Genomic DNA, 24,500 nt, shown 5'->3' on the forward strand with positions numbered 1-24,500 from the left:
TCTGCGGAGGAGAGGAATGCCGTACCGGACGTCTCTCACGGGACACTTCTTTGGATCACTCCTGAAAGCGAATGTCCACTCGAGTCGCTAGGGTAATCAGGGCATCCAGGGTGGACGGTACGTCACGGCCAGCCAGCTCATCTTTAATTCGACCCGAGAGTCCTTCCCAGAAGGCGGCGGTTAGAGCCTCGTTGTTCCACCCGAGTTCCGAAGCCAAGGTGCGAAAACGGATGGCGTATTGACCCACCGTCAGAGTCCCCTGACGTAACCGGAGAAGAGATGAGGCAGACGCGGAGGCGCGTCCGGGCTCGTCAAAGGTGCCACGAAATGCCTGCAGGAACTCCTGGATGTTTGTGGTCACAGGATCCTCCTTTTCCCACAAGGGGTTCATCCACGCCAGTGCCTCACCCTCTAGATGGGACATGATGAACGCGACCTTGGCTTGGTCGGAGGCAAACAAATGCGGCAGCTGCGTGAAATGGAGGGAGCATTGGTTTATGAAACCCCTGCAGGTCTTGGGATCTCCGGCGTACCGGGGTGGTGAAGCCAAACGAAGTCTGGAAGCATCCGAAGAGGCTGCCACGGGGGCTGGAGCCGTGGATTGGCTAGTGGAAGCCCGAGGTGCTGAAGATGTAATTGACGCTTGTAGCGTGTTCAGGCGGGCGTCCACCGAAGTCATGAAGTTCAGCATGCGGGTCTGGGTCTCACGCTGGCGTTGGAGTTCCTCCTGCAAGGCCGCTAGTGCTTCAGCGGGATCCATGGCCTGTTCTTACTGTTAGGGCCAGGTGGACGGGCAGACCCAGGAGGTGGATCCACTGGGCCGAACTCCTTGATGATGGTAAGGGGTCCGGTAGCTGGAGCACTACAGGTAGCAGGGCAGTCCGTGCACAAGAGTATAATGGAGAAGTCCCTGGGACCACGGAGTCACTGATGGTAGTCCGGGTGACGGAGCTCAGGTTCGGAAGCCGAGATGATGTCAGGCGGAGTCCGGAACCGTTGGAGCGAGATGACGGGTCACCACAGGGATCAGAGATTGTACGGACTGTCAGGATGGCAGATAGGCAGCGTTCGGGGTGCGGGATTCGGCAGGACCGGATGGCAAGGCAGGATCGGCTCTAGAAGAGAGAGAGGTGAGTATCTCACAGGAACACAAGGAGACCTGACTCCTAGCTTGGGAAACACGAAGAACAGGCCCCGCCCACTTGGACACTAAACCCCTTTATACCCTGTACCTGAGTGCATCATTTCCTGTCAGTGGACGCTGGCCCTTTAAGAAAGGGTCAATGACCGCGCGCGCGCCCTAATGCGCATGCGCGCGGCCCGGGTGCCAGAAGCCAGAGCAGGAAGCTGTGAGGAGGAAGCAGCAGAGCCGGGCTGGGGCTGAGAAGCCGACGGGCGCCGGGAGCGGGGACCAGGACGCCTGGGAAGCGCAGGCAATGGAGGCTGGAGAGCGGGGAGCGGCGGAGACCGGACCGAAGAACCGGGGAGCGAGGCAGGGGAGCCGAGGAGCGTGGCAGGTGAGCCGGGGAGCAGGGCAGGGGACCCGGGGAGCGTGACATTACGTAAATGCCCGACTGTCATGATAAAATATCTCTGTCGCATGAACTTTTTACCTTTTACATAAATTTCACCCGAAAGCCAAATATCCTCAACTTTTTGTAAGTAGCGTTTTTGTGTTCCCTTGGTGATAATTTACTAAACAGAAATTATTTATTCATGAGCTTCCGTGCTAGCTGTAATAATGATCATGAGTAACGCAGGAACTACTTAGCTAAATATGACGATTCTTGGGTATTAACACAATACTAAGTCACCTATATATTTACAATAATATGTATTAGATTGTTTTTTTGAAATTGTGAATAAACTTATTTGATGGCTTTGACTGTACTACAATTCCATGATAGTCTATGTAGCAGTATTGCCAAGTATTAGGATCTTTGTGTTCGTGGTATAGGGGAAGGGCCTCAAAATTGGTGGATTTAGTCAATGGCGAATCAGTGAGGGGAACCCACGAGGTTTTGGACCCTCCCAGGTGGACTTAATTAAGTGACAACGGGTAATTAGCTCCTTAACTCCCGGGCGATTTTCTCTTTTTGTTTTTTGCTCCCCTTCTTTCGAGAGTCGTAACTTTTTTATTCTTCCATTAATCTTGCCATATGAGAGCTTGTTTTTTTGTGGGAGGTGTTGTACTTTTAAAAATGAAACCATACATTTTACCATATAACATACTGGAAAATGGCAAAAAAATTCCAAGAGCGTAATAATTGCAAAAAAAGTGCGATTGCTTGATTGTTTTGGGGATATTTTATTCACCGTGTTCACTATATGGTAAAACTGATGTATGGGTGTGATGCCTGAGGTTGGTACGAGTTCATATCACCAAACATGTATAGGTGTACCTTTATCTAAGGGGTTAAAAAAATTCAGAAGCTTGTCCAAAAAAAGTGGCACACTTTTTGGGCCATTTTCCACCACCCATAGCTTTCCCATTTTTCAAGATATGGGGCTCAGTGTTGGCTTATTTTTTGCGTCTTGAGCTGATGTTTTTAATGGTACTATTTTTGCACAGATGCTATGTTTTAATCGCCTGTTATTGCATTTTGGGCAAAATTTGCGGCGACGAAAAAAAATGTAGTTTTGGCATTTGGAATTTTTTTGCTGCTACGCTGTTTACCAATCAGATTAATTGGTTTTATTATTTGGATAGATTGGGCATTTCTGAATGCGGCGATAGCAAATATCTGCATATGTTTTAATTTTTTAACCCTTTAATTTTCAATGGGGCAAATGGGGGGTGATTTGAACTTTTAGGGTTTTTTTTGTTTTTTTTATTCTTTTAAGTTTTTTTTAACTTTTTTAAAATTTTACTAGTCCCCCTATGGGGCTATAAGGATCAGCAGTCTGATCACTCATTCATTTCTCCCAATGAGAGCTGCACAGCTGACTACAGCAGAAATGCTTGTCTTCTGTTGCAGCCAGCATTCTGCCGGCTGTAACAGGAAGTGAGTCATGATAGCGACAGGAGTCATCACATGACCCTGTGTTACCATAGCAACCATCAGCTCTCTGTGATCCGTCACGGAGCCTCCGATGGCAGCGGGTAAGTGTGTGTTGCCTGCTGTGGTGCTTTACATTGTGCTGTCACATTTTGACAGCTCGATTTAAATGGTTAACAGGCACGGGTGGATCCCGGATCCACCTGCACCTGCGAGGCACACATGTCTGCTGTACAAATCAGCAGACATGCAAGAATCACCGCCGGCTCACCGCAGCAGCTGCAGGTGATTACACCTTCATGATTTAGGATGTACGGTTATGTCCTCAGTCGTGAAGGGATTAAATAATGCCAGGTTCAGGGATTGAAGAGCCAGTGGGTAATGGTTTATGTTTATTGGCCAGGTAGGTTAACAGATGCCTCTGAGCTGGTGTGAAGTGGCTAGAGGTAAGATACGACTTGAGCACGGGCAGTCATATTATACTCGTCTTATGTGTGGGGCTTCGAGGACCCCTCTAAATTTTTTGTTTATGGTTTATACTATTTATTTTATGTTGTTTATATAATAAAAGGCTGCTGTGGCCAATTTAATCCAACCCTAGTGTGTAGTCTGGTTATTTCATAGGAGCGATGTAAAGGGGGGTTTAGGGGATATATCTCACATGTATCCTTTGTCATGAATTGTATGCCACTATTGTGATGGTAATTTTATCTTCAGCCCCACACGTGTTTTAATAGTTTGTTAATGCAAATTACATTTTTATGTAATACAGTGTGTGTGTGACCAGTGACAATGACATTACATAAGAGCTGAGGTGTTATCTCCTCCATCCTCTACAGCGCTGTCCTGATCTGTTTCAGTGTCATCCTTGCTCATTGTATGACATTGTCTTGTCACTAGGAGCAGACGTCGTTCCTGACCGCACTCGTGGCTACAGGGTCTCTGTCAGTTTCTGACACAGCGGATATCACATACGGCTGAGAGCTCTGCCCATCACCTGCAATCTGGGAGCGAACACACATACTGTGCAGAAGCATAGAAGTGTGAGACTACCTGGCTTAGATGGAAAAGAGGGGTCTATTTAAGGAGTGCACCCTATTTGTTTATCTATCTATATATCTCTCTGTCTATCCATCTATCTAACTCATATCTATCTATTTATCTATCTATCTATCTTTCTATCTATCTATCTATCCATCCATCCTTCTTCTTTCTATCTATCATCTATCTATCTATCTATCTATCTATCTATCATCTATCTATCATCTATCTATCTATCTATCCCTCTATCTATCTATCTATCTATCTATCTATCTATCTATCTGTCTATCCCTCTATCTATCCCTCTATCTATCTATCTGTCTATCCCTCTATCTATCCCTCTATCTATCTATCTTTCTATCTATCTATCTATCTATCATCTATCTATCTATCTATCTATCCCTCTATCTATCTATCTATCTATCTATCTATCCCTCTATCTATCTATCCCTCTATCTATCTATCTTTCTATCTATCTATCTATCTATCTATCTATCATCTATCTATCTATCTATCTATCCCTCTATCTATCTATCTATCTATCTATCTATCATCTATCTATCTATCTATCTATCTATCTATCTATCTATCCCTCTATCTATCTATCTATCTATCTATCTATCTATCTATCTATCTATCTATCTATCTATCCCTCTATCTATCTATCTATCCCTCTATCTATCTATCTATCTATCTATCTATCTATCTATCTATCTATCTATCTATCCCTCTATCTATCTATCTATCTATATATCTATCTATCTATCTATCCTTCTATCTATCTATCTATCCCTCTATCTACAGTCATATGTAAAAGTTTGGGCACCCCTATTAATGTTAACCTTTTTTCTTTATAACAATTTGGGTTTTTGCAACAGCTATTTCAGTTTCATATATCTAATAACTGATGGACTGAGTAATATTTCTGGATTGAAATGAGGTTTATTGTACTAACAGAAAATGTGCAATCCGCATTTAAACAAAATTTGACCGGTGCAAAAGTATGGGCACCCTTATCAATTTCTTGATTTGAACACTCCTAACTACTTTTTACTGACTTACTAAAGCACTAAATTGCTTTTGTGACCTCATTGAGCTTTGCACTTCATAGGCAGGTGTATCCAATCATGAGAAAAGGTATTTAAGGTGGCCACTTGCAAGTTGTTCTCCTATTTGAATCTCCTATGAAGAGTGGCATCATGGGCTCCTCAAAACAACTCTCAAATGATCTGAAAACAAAGATCATTCAACATAGTTGTTCAGGGGAAGGTACAAAAAGTTGTCTCAGAGATTTAAACTGTCAGTTTCCACTGTGAGGAACATAGTAAGGAAATGGAAGAACACAGGTACAGTTCTTGTTAAGCCCAGAAGTGGCAGGCCAAGAAAAATATCAGAAAGGCAGAGAAGAAGAATGGTGAGAACAGTCAAGGACAATCTACAGACCACCTCCAAAGACCTGCAGCATCATGTTGCTGCAGATGGTGTCACTGTGCATCGGTCAACAATACAGCGCACGTTGCACAAGGAGCAGCTGTATGGGAGAGTGATGCGAAATAAGCCGTTTCTGCAAGCACGCCAGAAACAGAGTCGCCTGAGGTATGCAAAAGCACATTTGGACAAGCCAGTTACATTTTGGAAGAAGGTCCTGTGGACTGATGAAACAAAGATTGAGTTGTTTGGTCATATAAAAAGGCATTATGCATGGAGGCAAAAAACACTGCATTCCAAGAAAAGCACTTGCTACCCACAGTAAAATTTGGTGGAGGTTCCATCATGCTTTGGGGCTTTGTGGCCAATGCCGGCACCGGGAATCTTGTTAAAGTTGAGGGTCGCATGGATTCAACTCAGTATCAGCAGATTCTTGACAATAATGTGCAAGAATCAGTGATGAAGTTGAAGTTACGCAGGGGATGGATATTTCAGCAAGACAATGATCCAAAACACTGCTCCAAATCTACTCAGGCATTCATGCAGAGGAACAATTACAATGTTCTGGACTGGCCATCCCAGTCCCCAGACCTGAATATCATTGAAAATCTGTGGGATGATTTGAAGCGGGCTGTCCATGCTCGGCGACCATCAAACTTAACTGAACTGGAATTGTTTTGTAAACAGGAATGGTCAAATATACCTTCATCCAGGAACTCATTAAAAGCTACAGGAAGCGACTAGAGGCTATTTCTGCAAAAGGAGGATCTACAAAATGTTAATGTCACTTTTAGGTGCCCATACTTATGCACCTGTCAAATTTAGTTTAAATGCAGATTGCACATTTTCTGTTAGTACAATAAACCTCATTTCAATCCAGAAATCATTTATTAGATATATGAAACAGAAATAGCTGTTGCAAAAACCCAAATTGTTATAAAGAAAAAAGGTTAACATTAATAGGGGTGCCCAAAAAATTTCATATGACTCTATCTATCTATCTATCTATCTATCTATTCCTCTATCCATCTACAGCTCTGGCAAAAATTAAGAGACCACTGCACATTTTTATAAAAATCATCTTCTCTACATTTCTGACAGCCATTCTATTCCAGTGTCAGTTGAATTCCAACCAGAGTACAGACCGGCAGAGGGCGAAAGCGACTCCCCACTGACCGGGATGACCGTCATCTTATTAGAATGTCACTCAGCAACCGCAGGATGACATCAAGTGACCTACAAAAGGAATGGCAAATGGCAGCTGAGGTGAAGTGCACGGCAAGAACAGTTCGTAACAGGCTCCTAGAGGCAGGGCTCAATTCATGTAAAGCTAGAAAAAAGCCATTAATTAATGAGAAGCAAAGGAGAGCCAGCCTGAATTTTGCCAAAGACCATAAGGATTGGACCATAGAGGACTGAAGTAAGGTAATCTTTTCTGATGAGTCTAATTTTCAGCTTTGCCCAACACCTGGTCATCTAATGGTTAGACAGAGACCTGGAGAAGCCTACAAGCCACAGTGTATTGCACTCACTGTGAAATTTGGTGGAGGATCGTTGATTATCTGGGGATGCTTCAGCAAGGCTGGAATTGGGCAGATTAAACTTTGCAAAGGACGTATGAATCAAGCCGCATACAAGGTTATCCTGGAAAAACAGTTGCATCCTTCTGCTCAGGCAATGTTCCCCAACTCTGAGGACCGTTTTTTCCAGCAGGACAATGCGCCATGCCACACAGCTAGGTCAATCAATGTGTGGATGAAGGACCACCACATCAAAACCCTGTCATGGCCAGCCCAATCTCCAGACCTTTTCCTCATTGAAAACCTCTGGAATGTAATCAAGAGGAAGATGGATAGTTACAAGCCATCAAACAAAGAAGAACTGCTTACATTTTTGTGCCAGGAGTGGCATACGGTCACCCAAAATCAGTGTGACAGACTGGTGGAAAGCAGCCAAGACGCATGAAAACTGTGATTAAAAATCATTGATATTCCACAAAATATTGATTTCTGAATCTTCCGGAGATAAAACATTATTAGTATTGTTATTTCTAAATGATGATGAACTTGTTTTCTTTGCATTATTTGAGGTGTGAAAGCTCTGTGCATTATGTGCATTGTTCTGTTATTTTCACCATTTCTCATTCTCAGAAAATAAATACAAAATTTATTGCTTGGAAATTCAGAGACGTCGTCAGTAGTTTATAGAATAAAAAAAGAATTTACATTTTGCTCAAAAATATAAAGAGAAAAATCAGAAAAAACTGAAAATTATGCAGTGGTCTCTTAATATTTGCCAGAGCTGTATCTATCTATCCCTCTATCTATCTATCTATCTATCTATCTATCTATCTATCTATCTATCTATCTATCATCTATCTATCATCTATCTATCCCTCTATCTATCCCTCTATCTATCCCTCTATCTATCCCTCTATCAATCTATCTATCAATCTATCCCTCTCTCTATCTATCCCTCTATCTATCTATCTATCCCTCTATCTATCTATCTATCTATCTATTTATCTATCCCTCTATCTATCTATCCCTCTATTATCTATCTATCCCTCTATCTATCCCTCTATCTATCCCTCTATCTATCTATCTATCTATCCCTCTATCTATCTATCCCTCTATTATCTATCTATCCCTCTATCTATCCCTCTATCTATCCCTCTATCTATCTATCTATCTATCTATCCCTCTATCTATCTATCCCTCTATTATCTATCTATCCCTCTATCCATCCCTCTATCTAGCCCTCTATCTATCCCTCTAGCCCTCTATCTATCCCTCTATCCATCCCTCTATCTAGCCCTCTATCTATCCCTCTATCCATCCCTCTATCTAGCCCTCTATCTATCCCTCTAGCCCTCTATCTATCCCTCTATCCATCCCTCTATCCATCCCTCTATCTATCCCTCTAGCCCTCTATCTATCCCTCTATCCATCCCTCTATCTAGCCCTCTATCTATCCCTCTATCCATCCCTCTATCTAGCCCTCTATCTAGCCCTCTATCTATCCCTCTATCTAGCCCTCTATCTATCCCTCTATCTATCTATCCATCCCTCTATCTAGCCCTCTATCTATCCCTCTATCTATCTATCTATCTATCTATCTATCCCTCTATCTATCCCTCTATCTATCTATCTATCCCTCTATCTATCTATCTATCTATCCCTCTATCTATCCCTCTATCTATCTATCTATCTATCTATCTATCTATCTATCTATCTATCTATCTATCTATCTATCTATCCCTCTATCTATCTATCTATCTATCTATCTATCTATCTAGCCCTCTATCTATCCCTCTATCTATCCCTCTATCTATCTATCTAGCCCTCTATCTATCCCTCTATCCATCCCTCTATCTGTCTCCATCCTGATTCCCCTGCTTGCACATTGGCAGCTGTATGGATATATAAGGAGTCGCTCGCGTGTTGCTGTCGCCTGCAGACTCCGCGGCACCTTGTGAGCCTCAGTATAGCGGATTGTATTCTGCTCATTCATTTTCTTAAGCGCTTCTCGCATTTAATATCACAAACTAGCAGAAGGAACGACAATAAGTAGATATAGTGGGAGTAGTGAGGGACGTCACGTTGGTAAATGAGCTGCAGCCCAATGAGTGCGGTGCTTTCCTGCAGCTGCCGGGGAGCTCTGCGTGCCTGGATGTCTATAAGTGTGCAGTCTGGGAAGACTTGCCAGGATACAGAAGCTGGATGTGACGGCGCTTACTGAACACTGAGGACATCTGTTGCTATTGTGTGTGTGACAATTCCCTATTGACTTCTCTACTCAGGGATGGAGGTCCATTGTGGAGCTTCGAGTCCTTCTCTACTTCTCCTCTGTGTGGCGTAAATAGATTGTCCATGTCCGTCTCACGTTTTCTTAGAGATGGAATCTCATCTCGTGTGGCTTTTCACCTTGGGTTTGTCCACCCTACTGAAAAGATCAGAAAGTTTCCCCTTCAACACCAGCTTGAAGGAATCCTTCCAGATTTCCAACATCACCGCCTTGTTCTCCTGGAATAACTACAGTCTGGTGGATTGGCAAAGCTTTATAGAAAAGAAGAGATACGGAGCCGAATCCCAAAACCCTACGGTGAAGGCTCTTCTCATTGTGGCTTATTCTTTTATTATCGTCTTTTCACTTTTTGGGAATGTCTTGGTCTGCCACGTAGTCATCAAGAACAAACGGATGCATTCGGCCACCAGCCTTTTCATAGTTAACCTGGCCGTGGCCGATATTCTAATTACTCTACTCAACACGCCTTTCACACTGGTAAGGACGTGTCCACCCATGTGCCATAACCATCACCTGGTCAGTAGTATTGGTCACCATCGACAGCCAGGTTTGGTCCTCCTCACTTGTCTCATCTCATTTCTTAGTATAAGTTGGTCTCATAGAATAGCAGAGTTGGAAGGGACCTCAAGGGCCATCGACCAATGAAAGTTTCAGTTTTGCAAAAAAAAAAGAGGAAAATTCAGTCCAATCTGAGAACATCTTTTAGAGCAAAATTAGCTGAGTAGATCGATATATCATTGTGTGTAAACAAATTCAGTAGAACTATTCATTTATTCATTCAAACCTCTGTTCTGTCTGACCTTAGGAGTCCAGTGGGCGGTCCTACTCTGAGATTGCCCACCCACTGGACTTTGTGTACGACTATATATAGAAACTAGCTGTAGCACCCGGCGTTGCCCAGGATAGTAACTGTCTCTCTGTTTCTGTCCCAGTCTGTCTGTCTCCCTCTCTGTCTCTCTATCTTGTTCCCTGTCTGTCTCTCTATATCTTTCCCTGTGTCTGTCTGTCTCTTTCCTGTGTCTGTCTCTTTCCCTATGTCTGTCTCTTTCTGTCTGTCTTTGTCTCTCTCTTTGCCTGTCTGTCGCTTTCCCTGTGTGTCTCGGTCTGTTTTTGTCTTTCTGTCTCTTTCCCTGTCTGTCTCTTTCCCTGTCTCTTTGTTTGTTTCTGTCTATGTCTGTCTGTCTCTGTCTCTTTCCTTGTCTCTTTGTCTGTTTCTGTCTGTCTGTGTCTGTCTGTCTCTGTCTCTTTCCCTGGCTGCATTGTGACATGCCAACATTCCATTTAAGGACGTGGCTGCATATTCTTCTGAAGCTCTGGCTGCACTGTGGGTCCCAACTCCACTGAATTTAATGGAGGCAGGTTATTTGGCAAATAACTGTAAAGCGAGGGGTTAAAATTTTCCCTCAAAACATAGTCTATGACGTTCCCTGAGTCACATGAGGTGTCTGCAAAATTTCGTGATTGTATATGCGACGGTGCGGATTCCTTTAGCGGACATACATGCATACATACATATATACATACATACACTCAGCTTTATATAATAGACTAGCTGTAGTACCCGGGCGTTGCCCGGGATAGTAACTGTCCATCTACCGCTTTCCCCCGTCTGTCTCTTTCTCTTTCCCTGTGTCTTTACTTATCTCTGTCTCTTTTCCTGTCTTTTTCCTTGTTTCTGACTCTTTTCCTGTTTTCGTCGCTTTCCCTGTCTCTTTCCCTGTCTGCCTGTCTCTTTCCCTGTCTGTCTACCTCTGTCTATTTGACTGTCTGTCTCTCTGTCTCTTTCCCCATCTGTCTCTTTCCCCATCTGTCTCTGTCTCTTTCCCTGTGTCTTTCCTTGTCCCTCTCTCTTTCCCTGTCTTTTTCCTTGTCACTGTCTTTTTTCCTGTTTTTGTCTCTTTCCCTGTATTTTTCCCTCTGTCTCTTTCCCTGTCTCTTTCCCTGTCTTTCTGTCTCTTTCCCTGTCTGTCTCTTTCCCAGACTCTTTTTCTGTCTGTCTGTCTCTTTCCCTGTCTGTCTCTTTCCTTGTCTGCCTCTTTCCCTGTCTGCCTGTCTCTTTCCCTGTCTGTGTCTGTCTACCTCTGTCTTTTTGACTGTCTGTCTCTCTCTGTCTTTTTCCCCGTCTGTCTCTTTCCCCATCTGTCTCTTTCCCCATCTCTTTCCCTGTCTGTCTTTACCTGTCTCTTTCCCTGTCTGACCCTGTCTGTCTCTCTCTGTCTCTGTCTGTGCCTGTCTCTTTCCTTGTCTGTCTCTGTCTGCCTCTGTCTCTTTGTCTGTCTGTCTCTGTCTGTCTCTGTCCATCTCCCCATCAATATCATATTACCTCACACATAAGCTTCTTATACTATGAATATAGCAACCAATCAGAGCTGCTATTAATAACCTGTGGCTTCCAGCTCTATTGACTTTAATGGAGGCAGTTTTTTTGGAGAGTAACTATAAAGCGCGGGGTTAAATTTTCCCATCAAAACATAGTCTATGACGTTCCCCGAGTCACATGAGGCGTCTGTGCAAAATTTCGGGATTGTAAATGCGACGGATTCCTTTAGCGGACATGCATATATACACATACACACACACACACATACATACATACACTCAGCTTTATATATTAGATTGCTGTCAACCAGGAGTCAGGGCTTCCACTGGAGTCTCAATCATGATTGACACAATCTCTGTATTCACACTTTTATAGGGAACGTTGTCAATCACTGAATAGGACCGCCCACTGGACTCCTAATCCCTGTATGAACAGAGACTTAAAGGGGTATTCCCATCTCCAAAATCCTATCTCAATATGTAGTAGGTGTAAGAATAGTAATATTAGCAAATACCTCCAATTAGAAATGTAGTATAGTTCTCCTGATTAACTATGTATCTTACCTTTTGTGCAGGGCATTGCAAGACCTTGGGTATCCAAGGATATAATCACACATATCTTAATATGTAGTAGGTATAATAATAATATTAGCAAATACCTCCATTTACAAATGTAGTATAGATCTCCTGTCCTGATTCACTATGTCTCTTACCTAATGTGCAGGGCATTGCAGGACCTTAGGTATCCAAGGTTATGACCACGCATATCTCAGTATGTAGTAGGTGTAATAATAATAATAATAATAATAATAATAATATTAGCAAATACCTCCAATTAGAAATGTAGTATAGTTCTCCTCATTCACTATGTCTTTATTTCATGTGCAGGGCATTGCAAGACTTTAGGTATCCATGGTTATGACCACTCATATAGTGAGTTAGTTAGTTGCTAGTGGTCACAACCATAGATACCTAAGGTCCTGCAATGCCCTGCACATTAGGTAAGAGACATGGCTAATCAAGAGAACTATAGTACATTTCCAATTGGAGGTATTTGCTAATATCATTATTATTAGCTCAGCTGTAGTAAGTGTCTCTCTCCCTCTTTCCCACTTACTCACTCTCCCTCTCTGTCTGTCTCCCTTTTTGTCTGTCTGTGTCTCTCTGTATATCTCTGTCTCTTTCTCTCTCTTTGTGTCTGTCTGTCTTTGTCTCTCTGTCTGTCTCCCTGTGTCTGTCTGTCTCTCTATCCATCTCTCTGTCTCTCTGTTTCTCTAGCTCTCTGTCTGTCTGTGTCTGTCTCTTTGTCTCTTTCTCTCTCTCTGTCTATCCACCGACATCATATTACCTCACACATAAGCTTCTTATACTAAGAATGTCCTTTGTTGCCTATAGCAACCGATCACAGCTCCTATTAATGACCTGTAGCTCTGAGCTCCATTGACTTTAATGTAAGGAGGTTTTTTGCTGATAACCGTAAAGCGCAGGGTTCAATTTTCCCTTCAAAACATAGTCTATGACGTTCCCGGAGTCACATGAGGTGTCTGTGCAAAATTTTGTGATTGTAAATGCGACGGTGCGGATTCCTTTAGCGGACATACATACATACACATACATACATATACACACATACATACACATATACATACACACACATACATACACATATCCATACACACACACATACATAAATACACATATACATATACATACACACATAATACATATATACACATACATACATATACAGTACATACACATGCATACATACAGTTAGGTCCAGAAATATTTGGACAGTGACACAATTTTCGCGAGTTGGGCTCTGCATGCCACCACATTGGATTTGAAATGAAACCTCTACAACAGAATTCAAGTGCAGATTGTAACGTTTAATTTGAAGGTTTGAACAAAAATATCTGATAGAAATTGTAGGAATTGTCACATTTCTTTACAAACACTCCACATTTTAGGAGGTCACAAGTAATTGGACAAATAAACCAAACCCAAACAAAATATTTTTATTTTCAATATTTTGTTGTGAATCCTTTGGAGGCAATCACTGCCTTAAGTCTGGAACCCATGGACATCACCAAACGCTGGGTTTCCTCCTTCTTAATGCTTTGCCAGGCCTTTACAGCCGCAGCCTTCAGGTCTTGCTTGTTTGTGGGTCTTTCCGTCTTAAGTCTGGATTTGAGCAAGTGAAATGCATGCTCAATTGGGTTAAGATCTGGTGATTGACTTGGCCATTGCAGAATGTTCCACTTTTTTGCACTCATGAACTCCTGGGTAGCTTTGGCTGTATGCTTGGGGTCATTGTCCATCTGTACTATGAAGCGCCGTCCGATCAACTTTGCGGCATTTGGCTGAATCTGGGCTGAAAGTATATCCCGGTACACTTCAGAATTCATCCGGCTACTCTTGTCTGCTGTTATGTCATCAATAAACACAAGTGACCCAGTGCCATTGAAAGCCATGCATGCCCATGCCATCACGTTGCCTCCACCATGTTTTACAGAGGATGTGGTGTGCCTTGGATCATGTGCCGTTCCCTTTCTTCTCCAAACTTTTTTCTTCCCATCATTCTGGTACAGGTTGATCTTTGTCTCATCTGTCCATAGAATACTTTTCCAGAACTGAGCTGGCTTCATGAGGTGTTTTTCAGCAAATTTAACTCTGGCCTGTCTATTTTTGGAATTGATGAATGGTTTGCATCTAGATGTGAACCCTTTGTATTTACTTTCATGGAGTCTTCTCTTTACTGTTGACTTAGAGACAGATACACCTACTTCACTGAGAGTGTTCTGGACTTCAGTTGATGTTGTGAACGGGTTCTTCTTCACCAAAGAAAGTATGTGGCGATCATCCACCACTGTTGTCATCCGTGGACGCCCAGGCCTTTCTGAGTTCCCAAGCTCACCAGTCAATTCCTTTTTTCTCAGAATGTACCCGACTGTTGATTTTGCTACTCCAAGCATGTCTGCTATCTCTCTGATGGATTTTTTCTTTTTTTTCAGCCTCAGGATGTTCTGCTTCACCTCAATTGAGAGTTCCTTAGACCGCATGTTGTCTGGTCACAGCAACAGCTTCCAAATGCAAAACCACACACCTGTAATCAACCCCAGACCTTTTAACTACTTCATTGATTACAGGTTAACAAGGGAGACGCCTTCAGAGTTAATTGCAGCCCTTAGAGTCCCTTGTCCAATTACTTTTGGTCCCTTGAAAAAGAGGAGGCTTTGCATTACAGAGCTATGATTCCTAAACCCTTTCTCCGATTTGGATGTGAAAACTCTCATATTGCAGCTGGGAGTGTGCACTTTCAGCCCATATTATATATATATAATTGTATTTCTGAACATGTTTTTGTAAACAGCTAAAATAACAAAACTTGTGTCACTGTCCAAATATTTCTGGCCCTGACTGTATATACATACATACACACACATACATACCAATATACATGCACATATACATACATGCATACACATACATACACACATACATACATATACACATACATACACACACACATACATACACACATACATTCATATACACATACATACACCCATACATACACACATACATACATACATACACACATACATTCATACATATACAGTACATACACACACATACATATACATATACATACATACATACACATAGATACATACACACATACATACATATACACATACATACATTCATATACACATACATACACACATACATACACACATACATACACATATATATATATATACACATACATACATACACACATACATGCATACACACATACATTCATACATACACACATACATACATACATATACAGTACATACACACACATACATACACATATACATACATACATACACATAGATACATACACACATACATACAATATGACAATAACAGACATTGTATATTCAGTGCTGGACCCGGTGAGGCTGAGTAGAGCACAGTTATTGTTTGGGTTTTTTTTAAAGGTGTGAGCTATACGTTTTAAAAAATGGCAAACCCCTTTTAAGTTAAACTTTCTCTAATTTCCATAAGGCAGGAAAGCCGCGCTGTCTCTGATCACTCTGGGTGACTGACCTTTCCTTGCAGACATGCGATTCATCATTGTCTGCTCTTATCGGTGGGGCAAGATAATAGAAAACTTTACTATTAACTTAAACCACTTTCACCAAGAAATCAAAAACTTCGAAATCACGCGGGATCTTTACGAACCTAAACAGTTTGGGGGTTTTTTTTGCATAGGACTGCAGGTAAAATGTTCTCAGCTGTGTAAACTCAATGACTGTATAAATGAAGGCTGTATTTAGCAGACTAGAGCTGAGTGGGGAGAACACGGGCCCTTAACCATTCACTAAGTGGAAACCATCAGCAAGAATGTTATTTGCAGAATTTCTTCTGCAGTTATATTAGTTAGGACTTCCTTCATTTCTAAACATCTGAATGAACTTTTGAAATCTGTTAACATCCCGTTATTACGTGTCAATGAGTCACTCAGCAGGGGTGTACTGATTTAAGGAGTTTTACCTCCATATAAGACATAGGATACATCTCCAAGTTCCCTGATATAGAATAAATGGAAAGTTGATGAGTCTAACGAACTTATGCAAGAGACTCCCATCATACAATAATGGCAGATATGTCACACATTTCAATAATGTAAAAACACTTTAAAGGGGTCGTCCACCTTTGGGATGGGGGACTTTTTTTTCAATACAGGTAATTGGGTCAATAAATAATTTTTGCAAGTGGGTTTTACTAATAACTAGCTGTGGTACCCGGCGTTGCCCAGGATAGTGACTGTCTCTCTGTCTGTTTCCCTCTCTGTCTGTCTCTCTTTTTATCTCTGTCTGTGTGTGTGTGTCTGTCTCTATCTCTCTGTCTGCCTGTCTCTGTCTGTCTCTTTCCCTGTCTGTCTCTTTCCCTCATAGAAACACAGCAGACTGAAGCACCTATAGTCAATGGCTGCCTGTGTAGCATACAATCCGGCGGCGTTGGGACGCCCGTCCAGTATCAAGGGATCACTTGATTCCACATACCATGTAATAAAACAAATGACAGCGTCCTCGTGAGTGCAAATTCTTTTCTTTCTTTATTCCATCTGATGGAATAAAGAAAGAAAAGAATTTGCACTCAGGAGGCGCTGTCATTCGTTTTATTACATCTTTCTCTTTCCCTGTCTGTCTCTCTTTCCCTGTCTGTCTCTTTCCCTGTCTGTCTCTTTCCCTGTCTCTTTCCCTGTCTGTCTCTTTCTCTGTCTGTTTCTCTCTTTCCCTGTCTGTCTCTCTCTCTTTCCCTGTCTGTCTCTTTCCCTGTCTGTCTCTGTTTCCCTGTCTGTCTCTGTTTCCCTGTCTGTCTCTCTCTCTTTCCCTGTCTGTCTCTTTCCCTGTCTGTCTCTTTCCCTGTCTGTCTCTGTTTCCCTGTCTGTCTCTTTCCCTGTCTGTCTCTCTTTCCCTGTCTGTCTGTCTACTTCTTTCCCTGTCTGTCTCTGTTTCCCCATCTGTCTGTCCCTGTGTCTGTCTGTCTTTCTGTCTCTTTCCCTGTCTGTCTCTTTCCTTGTCTGTCTCTGTGTGTCTGTCTTTGTCTGTCTGTCTCTTTCTCTGTCTGTCTCTTTCCCTGTCTGTCTCTGTCTGTCCTTTCTCTGTCTCTTTCCCTTTCTGTCTCTTTCTGTCTGTCTCTTTCCATTCTTGTCTGTCTCTTTGTCCATCTCTGTGTGTCTCTTTCCCTGACTCTCTGTCTGCCTGTCTCTGTCTGCCTCTTTGTCTGTCTGTCTGCCTGTCTCTTTCCCTGGCTTCATTGTAACACACCAACATTCCATATAAGGGCGTGGCTGCGCATTCTTCTGAAGTTCTGGCTGCATTGTGCCTCCCAGCTCCATTCGCTTTAATGTAAGCAGGTTTTTTGGTGAATAACTGTAAAGCATGAGGTGAAAATTTCCCCTCAAAACATAGTCTATGACATTCCCTGAGTCACATAGGGCGTCTGTGCAAAATTTCATGATTGTAAATGCGACGGTTCGGATTCCTTTAGTGGACATACACACATACATAAAGACATGCACTCAGCTTTATATATAAGATGTTGCCCACTTTGCTTTCTATACTCTCGGTGTTACAATATCTATTGCTGGCTGCAGAATCAGTTGACTGAGAATCTATCAGTGAGCTCGTCCTGACAGCAGTTTCTCACTCTTTTATCTGTCTTTTTTTTCCTGATTTCCTTGTATAGCCTCGGTGTTACAATATCTATTGCTGGCTGCAGAATGAGTTGACTGAGAATCTATCAGTGAGCTCGTCCTGACAGCAGTTTCTCACTCTTTTACCTGTCTTTTTTTTCCTGATTTCCTTGTATAGCCTCGGTGTTACAATATGTATTGCTGGCTGCAGAATGAGTTGACTGAGAATCTGTCAGTGAGCTCGTCCTGACAGCAGTTTCTCACTCTTTTATCTGTCTTTTTTTTCCTGAAGCAGTTTGTCACTCTCATCTTTTTTTCTGAGTTCCTTCTATATTATCTGTTGCTGGCTGCAGAATGAGTTGACTGAGCATCTGTCAGTGAGCTCGTTCTGACAGTAATTTGTCTTTCTAATTTTTTTGAGTTCCTTTCAGCTGATTTAGGACCACAGACCTCATCAAAGTTTAATATGAAGGGTAACAAGGAGCCCTTAATATCAAACTGGAGCAAAATATTTAATGAAACCCAATTGTAAAACTTTGTTTTAGCCCCAAATACATGCATTTAACCAAAAATAAAATGACGTCAACTCCAGCTTGCTGATGGTTTCCAGGTAGGAGCGTATTTCATATTGGCAGAACAGTGTAACTGGCAGATTGAGCTATATTATATTGTGTGCTATGCTTCTGGTCTTTCTTTACTGTGGTATACAGTGATTTTTCTATAGGTATTGTGTATGAGGGGCAGGCATTGTCTGGTTCTCATCCTCTGTACATTCCGGATGAATATTCTCTTTTTCAGTCTTTTCTATTCTGCGCGCAGGAGCTTTATTCTTGCCCTCAGTCGCAGATGTTAGAGCCGCTGCTTTCGTGAATACTAAGCTCGCCGGTGTAAATGGGATCTACAACGCGTTTCGGTCCGTGCAGTCAGCAGTGGCCTTCGTCTAATCAGATCAGACAGGTTTCCTATTATTGTTTAGGTCTGAACAGATGAGTGTTACAAATAGAATGCACTAATAATCCGGGGGGGGGGGGGGGTCACATATATATACATACGTACATATATATATATACACGGAAACATCAGGAGTGTCACTGGGGGGATGTAACACAACAACATAAATTAATTCTAGGTTTCCGTGGAGGGTTAATGTCACCACGGCAAGAAATCCTCTCTGCGATCTCACAGTTGTCGCCTCTGGCTGTGAATAAAGATGTAACCCTCGCAGTGACGTGACGGGGAAGGAAGGTCAGGAGTCTCCGTAAAACAGCAGGGTTCAGATTTTATTCAGCAGGGAGAGGGCAGAGCTCTTGGTATTTGCTAAATTTGTAAAAAAAAAAGCAACTATAAAAGGTAAATTGCAAAAAAATGAATAAATACATGACGAGTCGACTGCTTTTAAAGGGAACCTGTTATGTGAAACAATGCTATTAACCTGCAGATATGGTATGGGGTTAATCTGCAGGATAATAGAGTTTGGAACCAGCCCGCTGCCGGGAGGAAATTAACTTTGTTCCTCCCGGCACAGTTTGGGCTTCAGTAATAGGGGAGGCGCCGGAGCGGGACAACTCAAAGTGGACAACTCCTTCATCTATTCACTTCAAATTCTCCTTTCAAGAGGACCTGACACTTGTCACTTCTTATAAATATCCCGTCTGGTGTAAATGTCTCTGTTCTCCTGACTCCGGCGCTGTTTTTCTTTTGTTCCTGCGCCTTTCCGTTCTTGAGTTATGGTCTTTTCAATGTTCATAATTCTAGTCTTTTTTTTGCCAACTGGGCATGGATATCTTGAAGACACCCACAGGGAACAATTGGTAACCACGCCCAATTGGCTAACAAGAATAAACTTATATACAGGGAATAGAGGGCCATATCTCCGGACTTGAGAGGCGCAGGAACAAAAGAAAAACAGCGCCGGATTCGGGAGAAGAGTGGCATTTACACCAGGTAAATAAATTACATATTAGTGCGAAATGACCAAACCTCTTTAAAGGAAACCAATCAAGTTATTGACCTGCAGATATGGGGTTAAAAGCGTTTGAACCTGACTGACACCAGCACTTATAGCCTCACTACCGGGAGGAAACAAACTTTCATCCTCCCAGCAGCATTCGAGCTTCAGTCATTGAGGCGGCGCCGGCGTGGGTCCAGTCACTGCTCTGTGCATTGAGATTGGAAGCTGTAACTGCACCCCCTGCACTGACTGACAGTCACTCTGCATTAGAAGGAGCTTTCAGTCAGTGCAGGGGGTGCGGTTACAGCCACCACTCTCGATTCACAGAGCAGTGACTGAACTTAATCCGGCGCCTCCCCTATGACTGAAGCTTAAACGCTACCTTGAGGATGAAAGTTTGTTTCCTCTCGGTTGTGAAGTTATAAGTGCCGGCGTCAGGCAGGTTCAAAATGCATTTAACTTGCAGATTAACCCCATATCTGTAGGAAAATAATGTGATAGGTTCCCTTTAAAGGGAACCTGTCACCAGATTTTGGCCTTGTGAACTAAAACTAGCACCTTAAGCAGCGCCTGTGCTACATTCTATAAAGGTGCACGTTACCCCCTGAACTTCCCTGTAGACCCCAAAAATACCTTTATAAAATCTCACGCCCTGTATGTTCGGTCCAATGGGTGTCCTAATATGTGCCTCCTGTCCCTCATTTCGCCCTCATCCTGTGCTGAATGATGTGGATGACGCTTCGGATGCCATCCATGTAGGCGGTGCAAAATCTCCAAAAACTTAGGTGTGCCTGCGCGAACCAGTGAATTCTCTGCGCAGGCGCAAGATTTTGCCTAGCAATGTGGATAAAGTGGGTGATGTCACCCACATTTCTGGGCAAAATCCCGCACCTGAGCAGAAAGCTCGCCGGTTCGCACAAGCGCTCCTATGTTTTCGACTCTGCCCACAACAGAGCAGAGCTCGCGGATGGTGTCATCCACGTCAATCAGATCAGGAGGAGGGAGAAAGGAGGGACAGGAGGCGCAGATTAGGACGCCCATTGACCGGAAAGACAATTTACATACCAGGTGGGAGATTTTATAAAGGTATTTTTGGAGTCTACAGGGGGGTCAGGGGGTAACGTGCACCTTCATAGAATGCAGCACAGGCACTACCTAAGATGCTAGATTTAGTTTAGAAGGCCAAAATCTGGTGACAGGTTCCCTTTACAGAGGATCAGTCATTTCACACTAATATGTAATTTCTTTATCTGGTCTAAATGCCACTATCCTCCTGAATCCGGCGCTGTTTTTCTTTTCTTCCTGCGCCTTTCCATTCCTGAGATATGGCCCTCTTTTCCCTGTATATAAGTTTATTCTTGTTAGTCAATTGGGTGTGGTCACCGACGGTTCCCTGTGGGTGTTGTCAAGATGTCCATGCCCAGTTGGCAAAAAAAAGACTAGAATTTTAAAAATTGAAAAGATCATAACTCAAGAACAGAAAGGCGCAGGAACAAAATAAGAACGGCGCCGGAGTCAGGAGAACAGCGGCTTTTACCCCAGAAGACACTGGGTATAACAAGCGACAGGTGAATTTTAAGTTAATATATAAATGAGTTGTCCATTTTGGAAATCCTGTTTTATTACAAGGTTTCCTTGATGATAGAGGACTTAGTTTTAGATTGTCAGTTCCCGGAACTCCCAGAAATCAATTTAATCAGTGAAGGAATTTTCCTGCGGCGCCCTCACAGGAGAAACTCAGTATTACACAGTGAAATACTTTACATTTTAATACTTTTTTCTGTCCGTGTAATGTATAGTCCTCCAGATCGAAAGATGGAAAATAGGGAACTGTTCTCTATAAATTTAGAATACAAAGTTTCCTTTCTTTTCCTAGAAACAGCGCCTCTCTTGTTCCTGGGTAGTTATTGGTATTGCAGTTTATTCCCCTTTGAAATAATGAGCTCAGTGACACCGTCATCTCACCATGTTGGACCATGGTTCATTTTGGGTACATGCTCAATGGTGGGTCTTTCATGGGCAGAACTTCTCCATTCCTCATGTACTTTCATATGGGGATGAAATACAGCCCCATGGATGGTGCACAGGTCCAGCACCACTCTGTGTATTATGCAGGTGTGACGCCCCTGAACAATTCAGGGTGTCACAGGGTACTGCACTCTCTACCCTTTGGTGCAGGACTCAACCCCTCAGGGTACTGGGATACTGACTTTTGGTGTTGCTTCCATCAGCATTCAAATTCTAGTCACCTTACACCACACCCTATTAGGCACACCAGTGGCCGGTCTAGCTGGAATAGGGCCACCCGCATAGGGGTCAGACAGACTGGTGGGAGGGACACAGAACAGTGGTAGCCCTCAGAGAGTGAGGAGCTAGGGGAGTTGGAGCTCCCCGGGGAGATGTTGGCTAGGTTGCAGACAGTGGTCTGGGACCAGAGGAGTCGGAGACCTGGTTGCAGGGTATTGGAGAAAGGAGCCAGACTTAGTTTTGGAGAACGGTTGGCACCGGAGTTCCTAATAACCGAACTGGTACCAAGCACGGTGGGGTACTGGACCCTAGAGCAGGGAGTAGCTTCACGCAACCTGATAATTAACCTGTGGAGGATAGTCTCTCTATGAACTGTCCCCAAGAGCTCAGAGATCGAAGGCACCAACACAACGAGGGGGATAGGGTTTCCAACCCATGCAGTTCACTGAAATCCCAAGTGTCAGCCATCGAGAGCACAGCTTCCCTACCAAATAGTGGGGAGCGGGACCCCGACAGCTTCAAGCCGAGGGGTCAATGGAAAACACCTAACATTAGTGCAAGGAGTTAGGTCAAGACCACTGACAGCATCAAAGGGAGCGGATTCCCGGACGAGCTCCCCCAGAGAGGCAGCGGCACCCAGAGACTTGGTTTACCTTTGTGTCAGAGTCTGCTTTGTGGTCACATCACTAGCAACACTGGCTGAGTGAGTACGCTGTCCTCCCCTGCTTCCCACCTGCACTGCGCTCCCCTACACCTCCGTCATCCAGAGTCCCGGGGCCTCCTCTACTTGTGGAGGGAACGTCATCTGGCTGCCCCACTCCATCTTCCACGGGTACTCCCATCAGGGATAAGAGTTCGTGACGCCACCCGAGGTTTGCGGTAAGGGGAATACCGCCAATGCACTCTGCATAGGCAGTGACATCTCAATCTCTGAATCTCAGTCATCTCCACTGCTGTGCTCTGCATAGAAACTGTGAGCGGCACAAAGAGGGCACATGATTAATTATCTGCTCAGTCATTTAGTTGCTGTCTATGCAGAGTACAGCAGTCGAGATGAGTATGAGGTTTTTTATCGATAGCTGTGCTCTGTATAACCAGTGACATCTCAATCTCTGCATCTCAGTCATCTCCACTGCTGTGCTCTGCATAGGAACTGTGAGCGGCAAAAGAGAATGCATGATTAATTAGCTGCTCATTGATTTAGTCGCTGTCTATGTAGAGTGCAGCAATCGAGATGGGTATGAGGTTTTTCATCGACATCTGCACTCTGCATAGGCAGTGGCATCTCAATCTCTGCATCTCAATCATCTCCATTGCTGCGCTCTGCATAGACAGTTGCATCTCAATCATCTCCATTACTGCGCTCTGCATAGGCAGTGACATCTTAATCTCTGCATCTCAGTCATCTCCACTGCTGCACTTTACATAGGGACTGTGACTGGCACAAAGAGGATGCATGATTAATTAGCTGCTCAGTCATTTAGTCGCTGTCTAAGCAGAGCACAGCAGTCGAGATGAGTATGAGTTTTTTTACCGACAGCTGCACTTTGCATAGACAGTAACATTTCAATCTCTGCATCTCAATCATCTCCATTGCTGCGCTCTGCATAGGCAGTGACATCTCAATCTCTGCATCTCAATCATTTCCATTGCTGCGCTCTGCATAGGCAGTGACATCTTAATCTCTGCATCTCAGTCATCTCCACTGCTGCTCTCTGCATAGGAACTGTGCGCGGCAAAGAAGATGCTTGATTAATTAGCTGCTCATCGATTTAGTCACTGTTTGTGCAGAGAGCAGCAGTCAAGATGAGTAGAAGGTTTTATATCAACAGCTGCACTCTGCATAGGCAGTGACATCTTAATCTCTACATCTCAATCATCTCCCCTGCTGCGCTCTGCATAGGCAGTGACATCTCAATCTCTGCATCTCAGTCATCTCCACTGCTATGCTCTGCATAGAAACTGTGAGCGGCACAAAGAGGTAGCATGATTAATTATCTGCTCAGTCATTTAGTTGCTGTCTATGCAGAGTACAGCAGTCGAGATGAGAATGAGGTTTTATATCGACAGCTGTGCTCTGTATAACCAGTGAGTGACATCTCAATCTCTGCATCTCAATCATCTCCATTGCTGCGCTCTGCATAGACAGTGGCATCTCAATCTCTGCATCTCAGTCATCTCCACTGCTGTGCTCTGCATAGGAACTGTGAGCGGCAAAAGAGAATGCATGATTAATTAGTTGCTCATTGATTTAGTCACTGTCTGTGCAGAGAGCAGCAGTCAAGATGAGTATAAGGTTTTATATCAACAGCTGCACTCTGCATAGGCAGTGACATCTCAAACTCTGCATCTCAGTCATCTCCACTGCTGCTCTCTGCATAGGAACTGTGCGCGGCAAAGAAGATGCTTGATTAATTAGCTGCTCATCGATTTAGTCACTGTTTGTGCAGAGAGCAGCAGTCAAGATGAGTATAAGGTTTTATATCAACAGCTGCACTCTGCATAGGCA

General features: G+C 43.3%; 1 protein-coding gene across 1 annotated transcript in view; it reads left to right on the forward strand.

Annotated features, from left to right (window-relative positions):
- The first annotated feature begins 8,943 nt into the window (after positions 1 to 8,943).
- GPR83 (G protein-coupled receptor 83) overlaps positions 8,944 to 24,500 on the forward strand; it is a 90,634-nt gene continuing 75,077 nt past the window's right edge. Inside the window, exon 1 of the mRNA XM_075334683.1 lies at positions 8,944 to 9,752. Within this exon, the coding sequence (XP_075190798.1) occupies positions 9,366 to 9,752 (387 nt within the window). The 5' untranslated portion in view covers positions 8,944 to 9,365. The remainder of the gene's footprint in view (positions 9,753 to 24,500) is intronic.

Source organism: Anomaloglossus baeobatrachus, chromosome 2 (genome assembly GCF_048569485.1).
Source record: "Anomaloglossus baeobatrachus isolate aAnoBae1 chromosome 2, aAnoBae1.hap1, whole genome shotgun sequence".
Taxonomy (NCBI): domain Eukaryota; kingdom Metazoa; phylum Chordata; class Amphibia; order Anura; family Aromobatidae; genus Anomaloglossus; species Anomaloglossus baeobatrachus.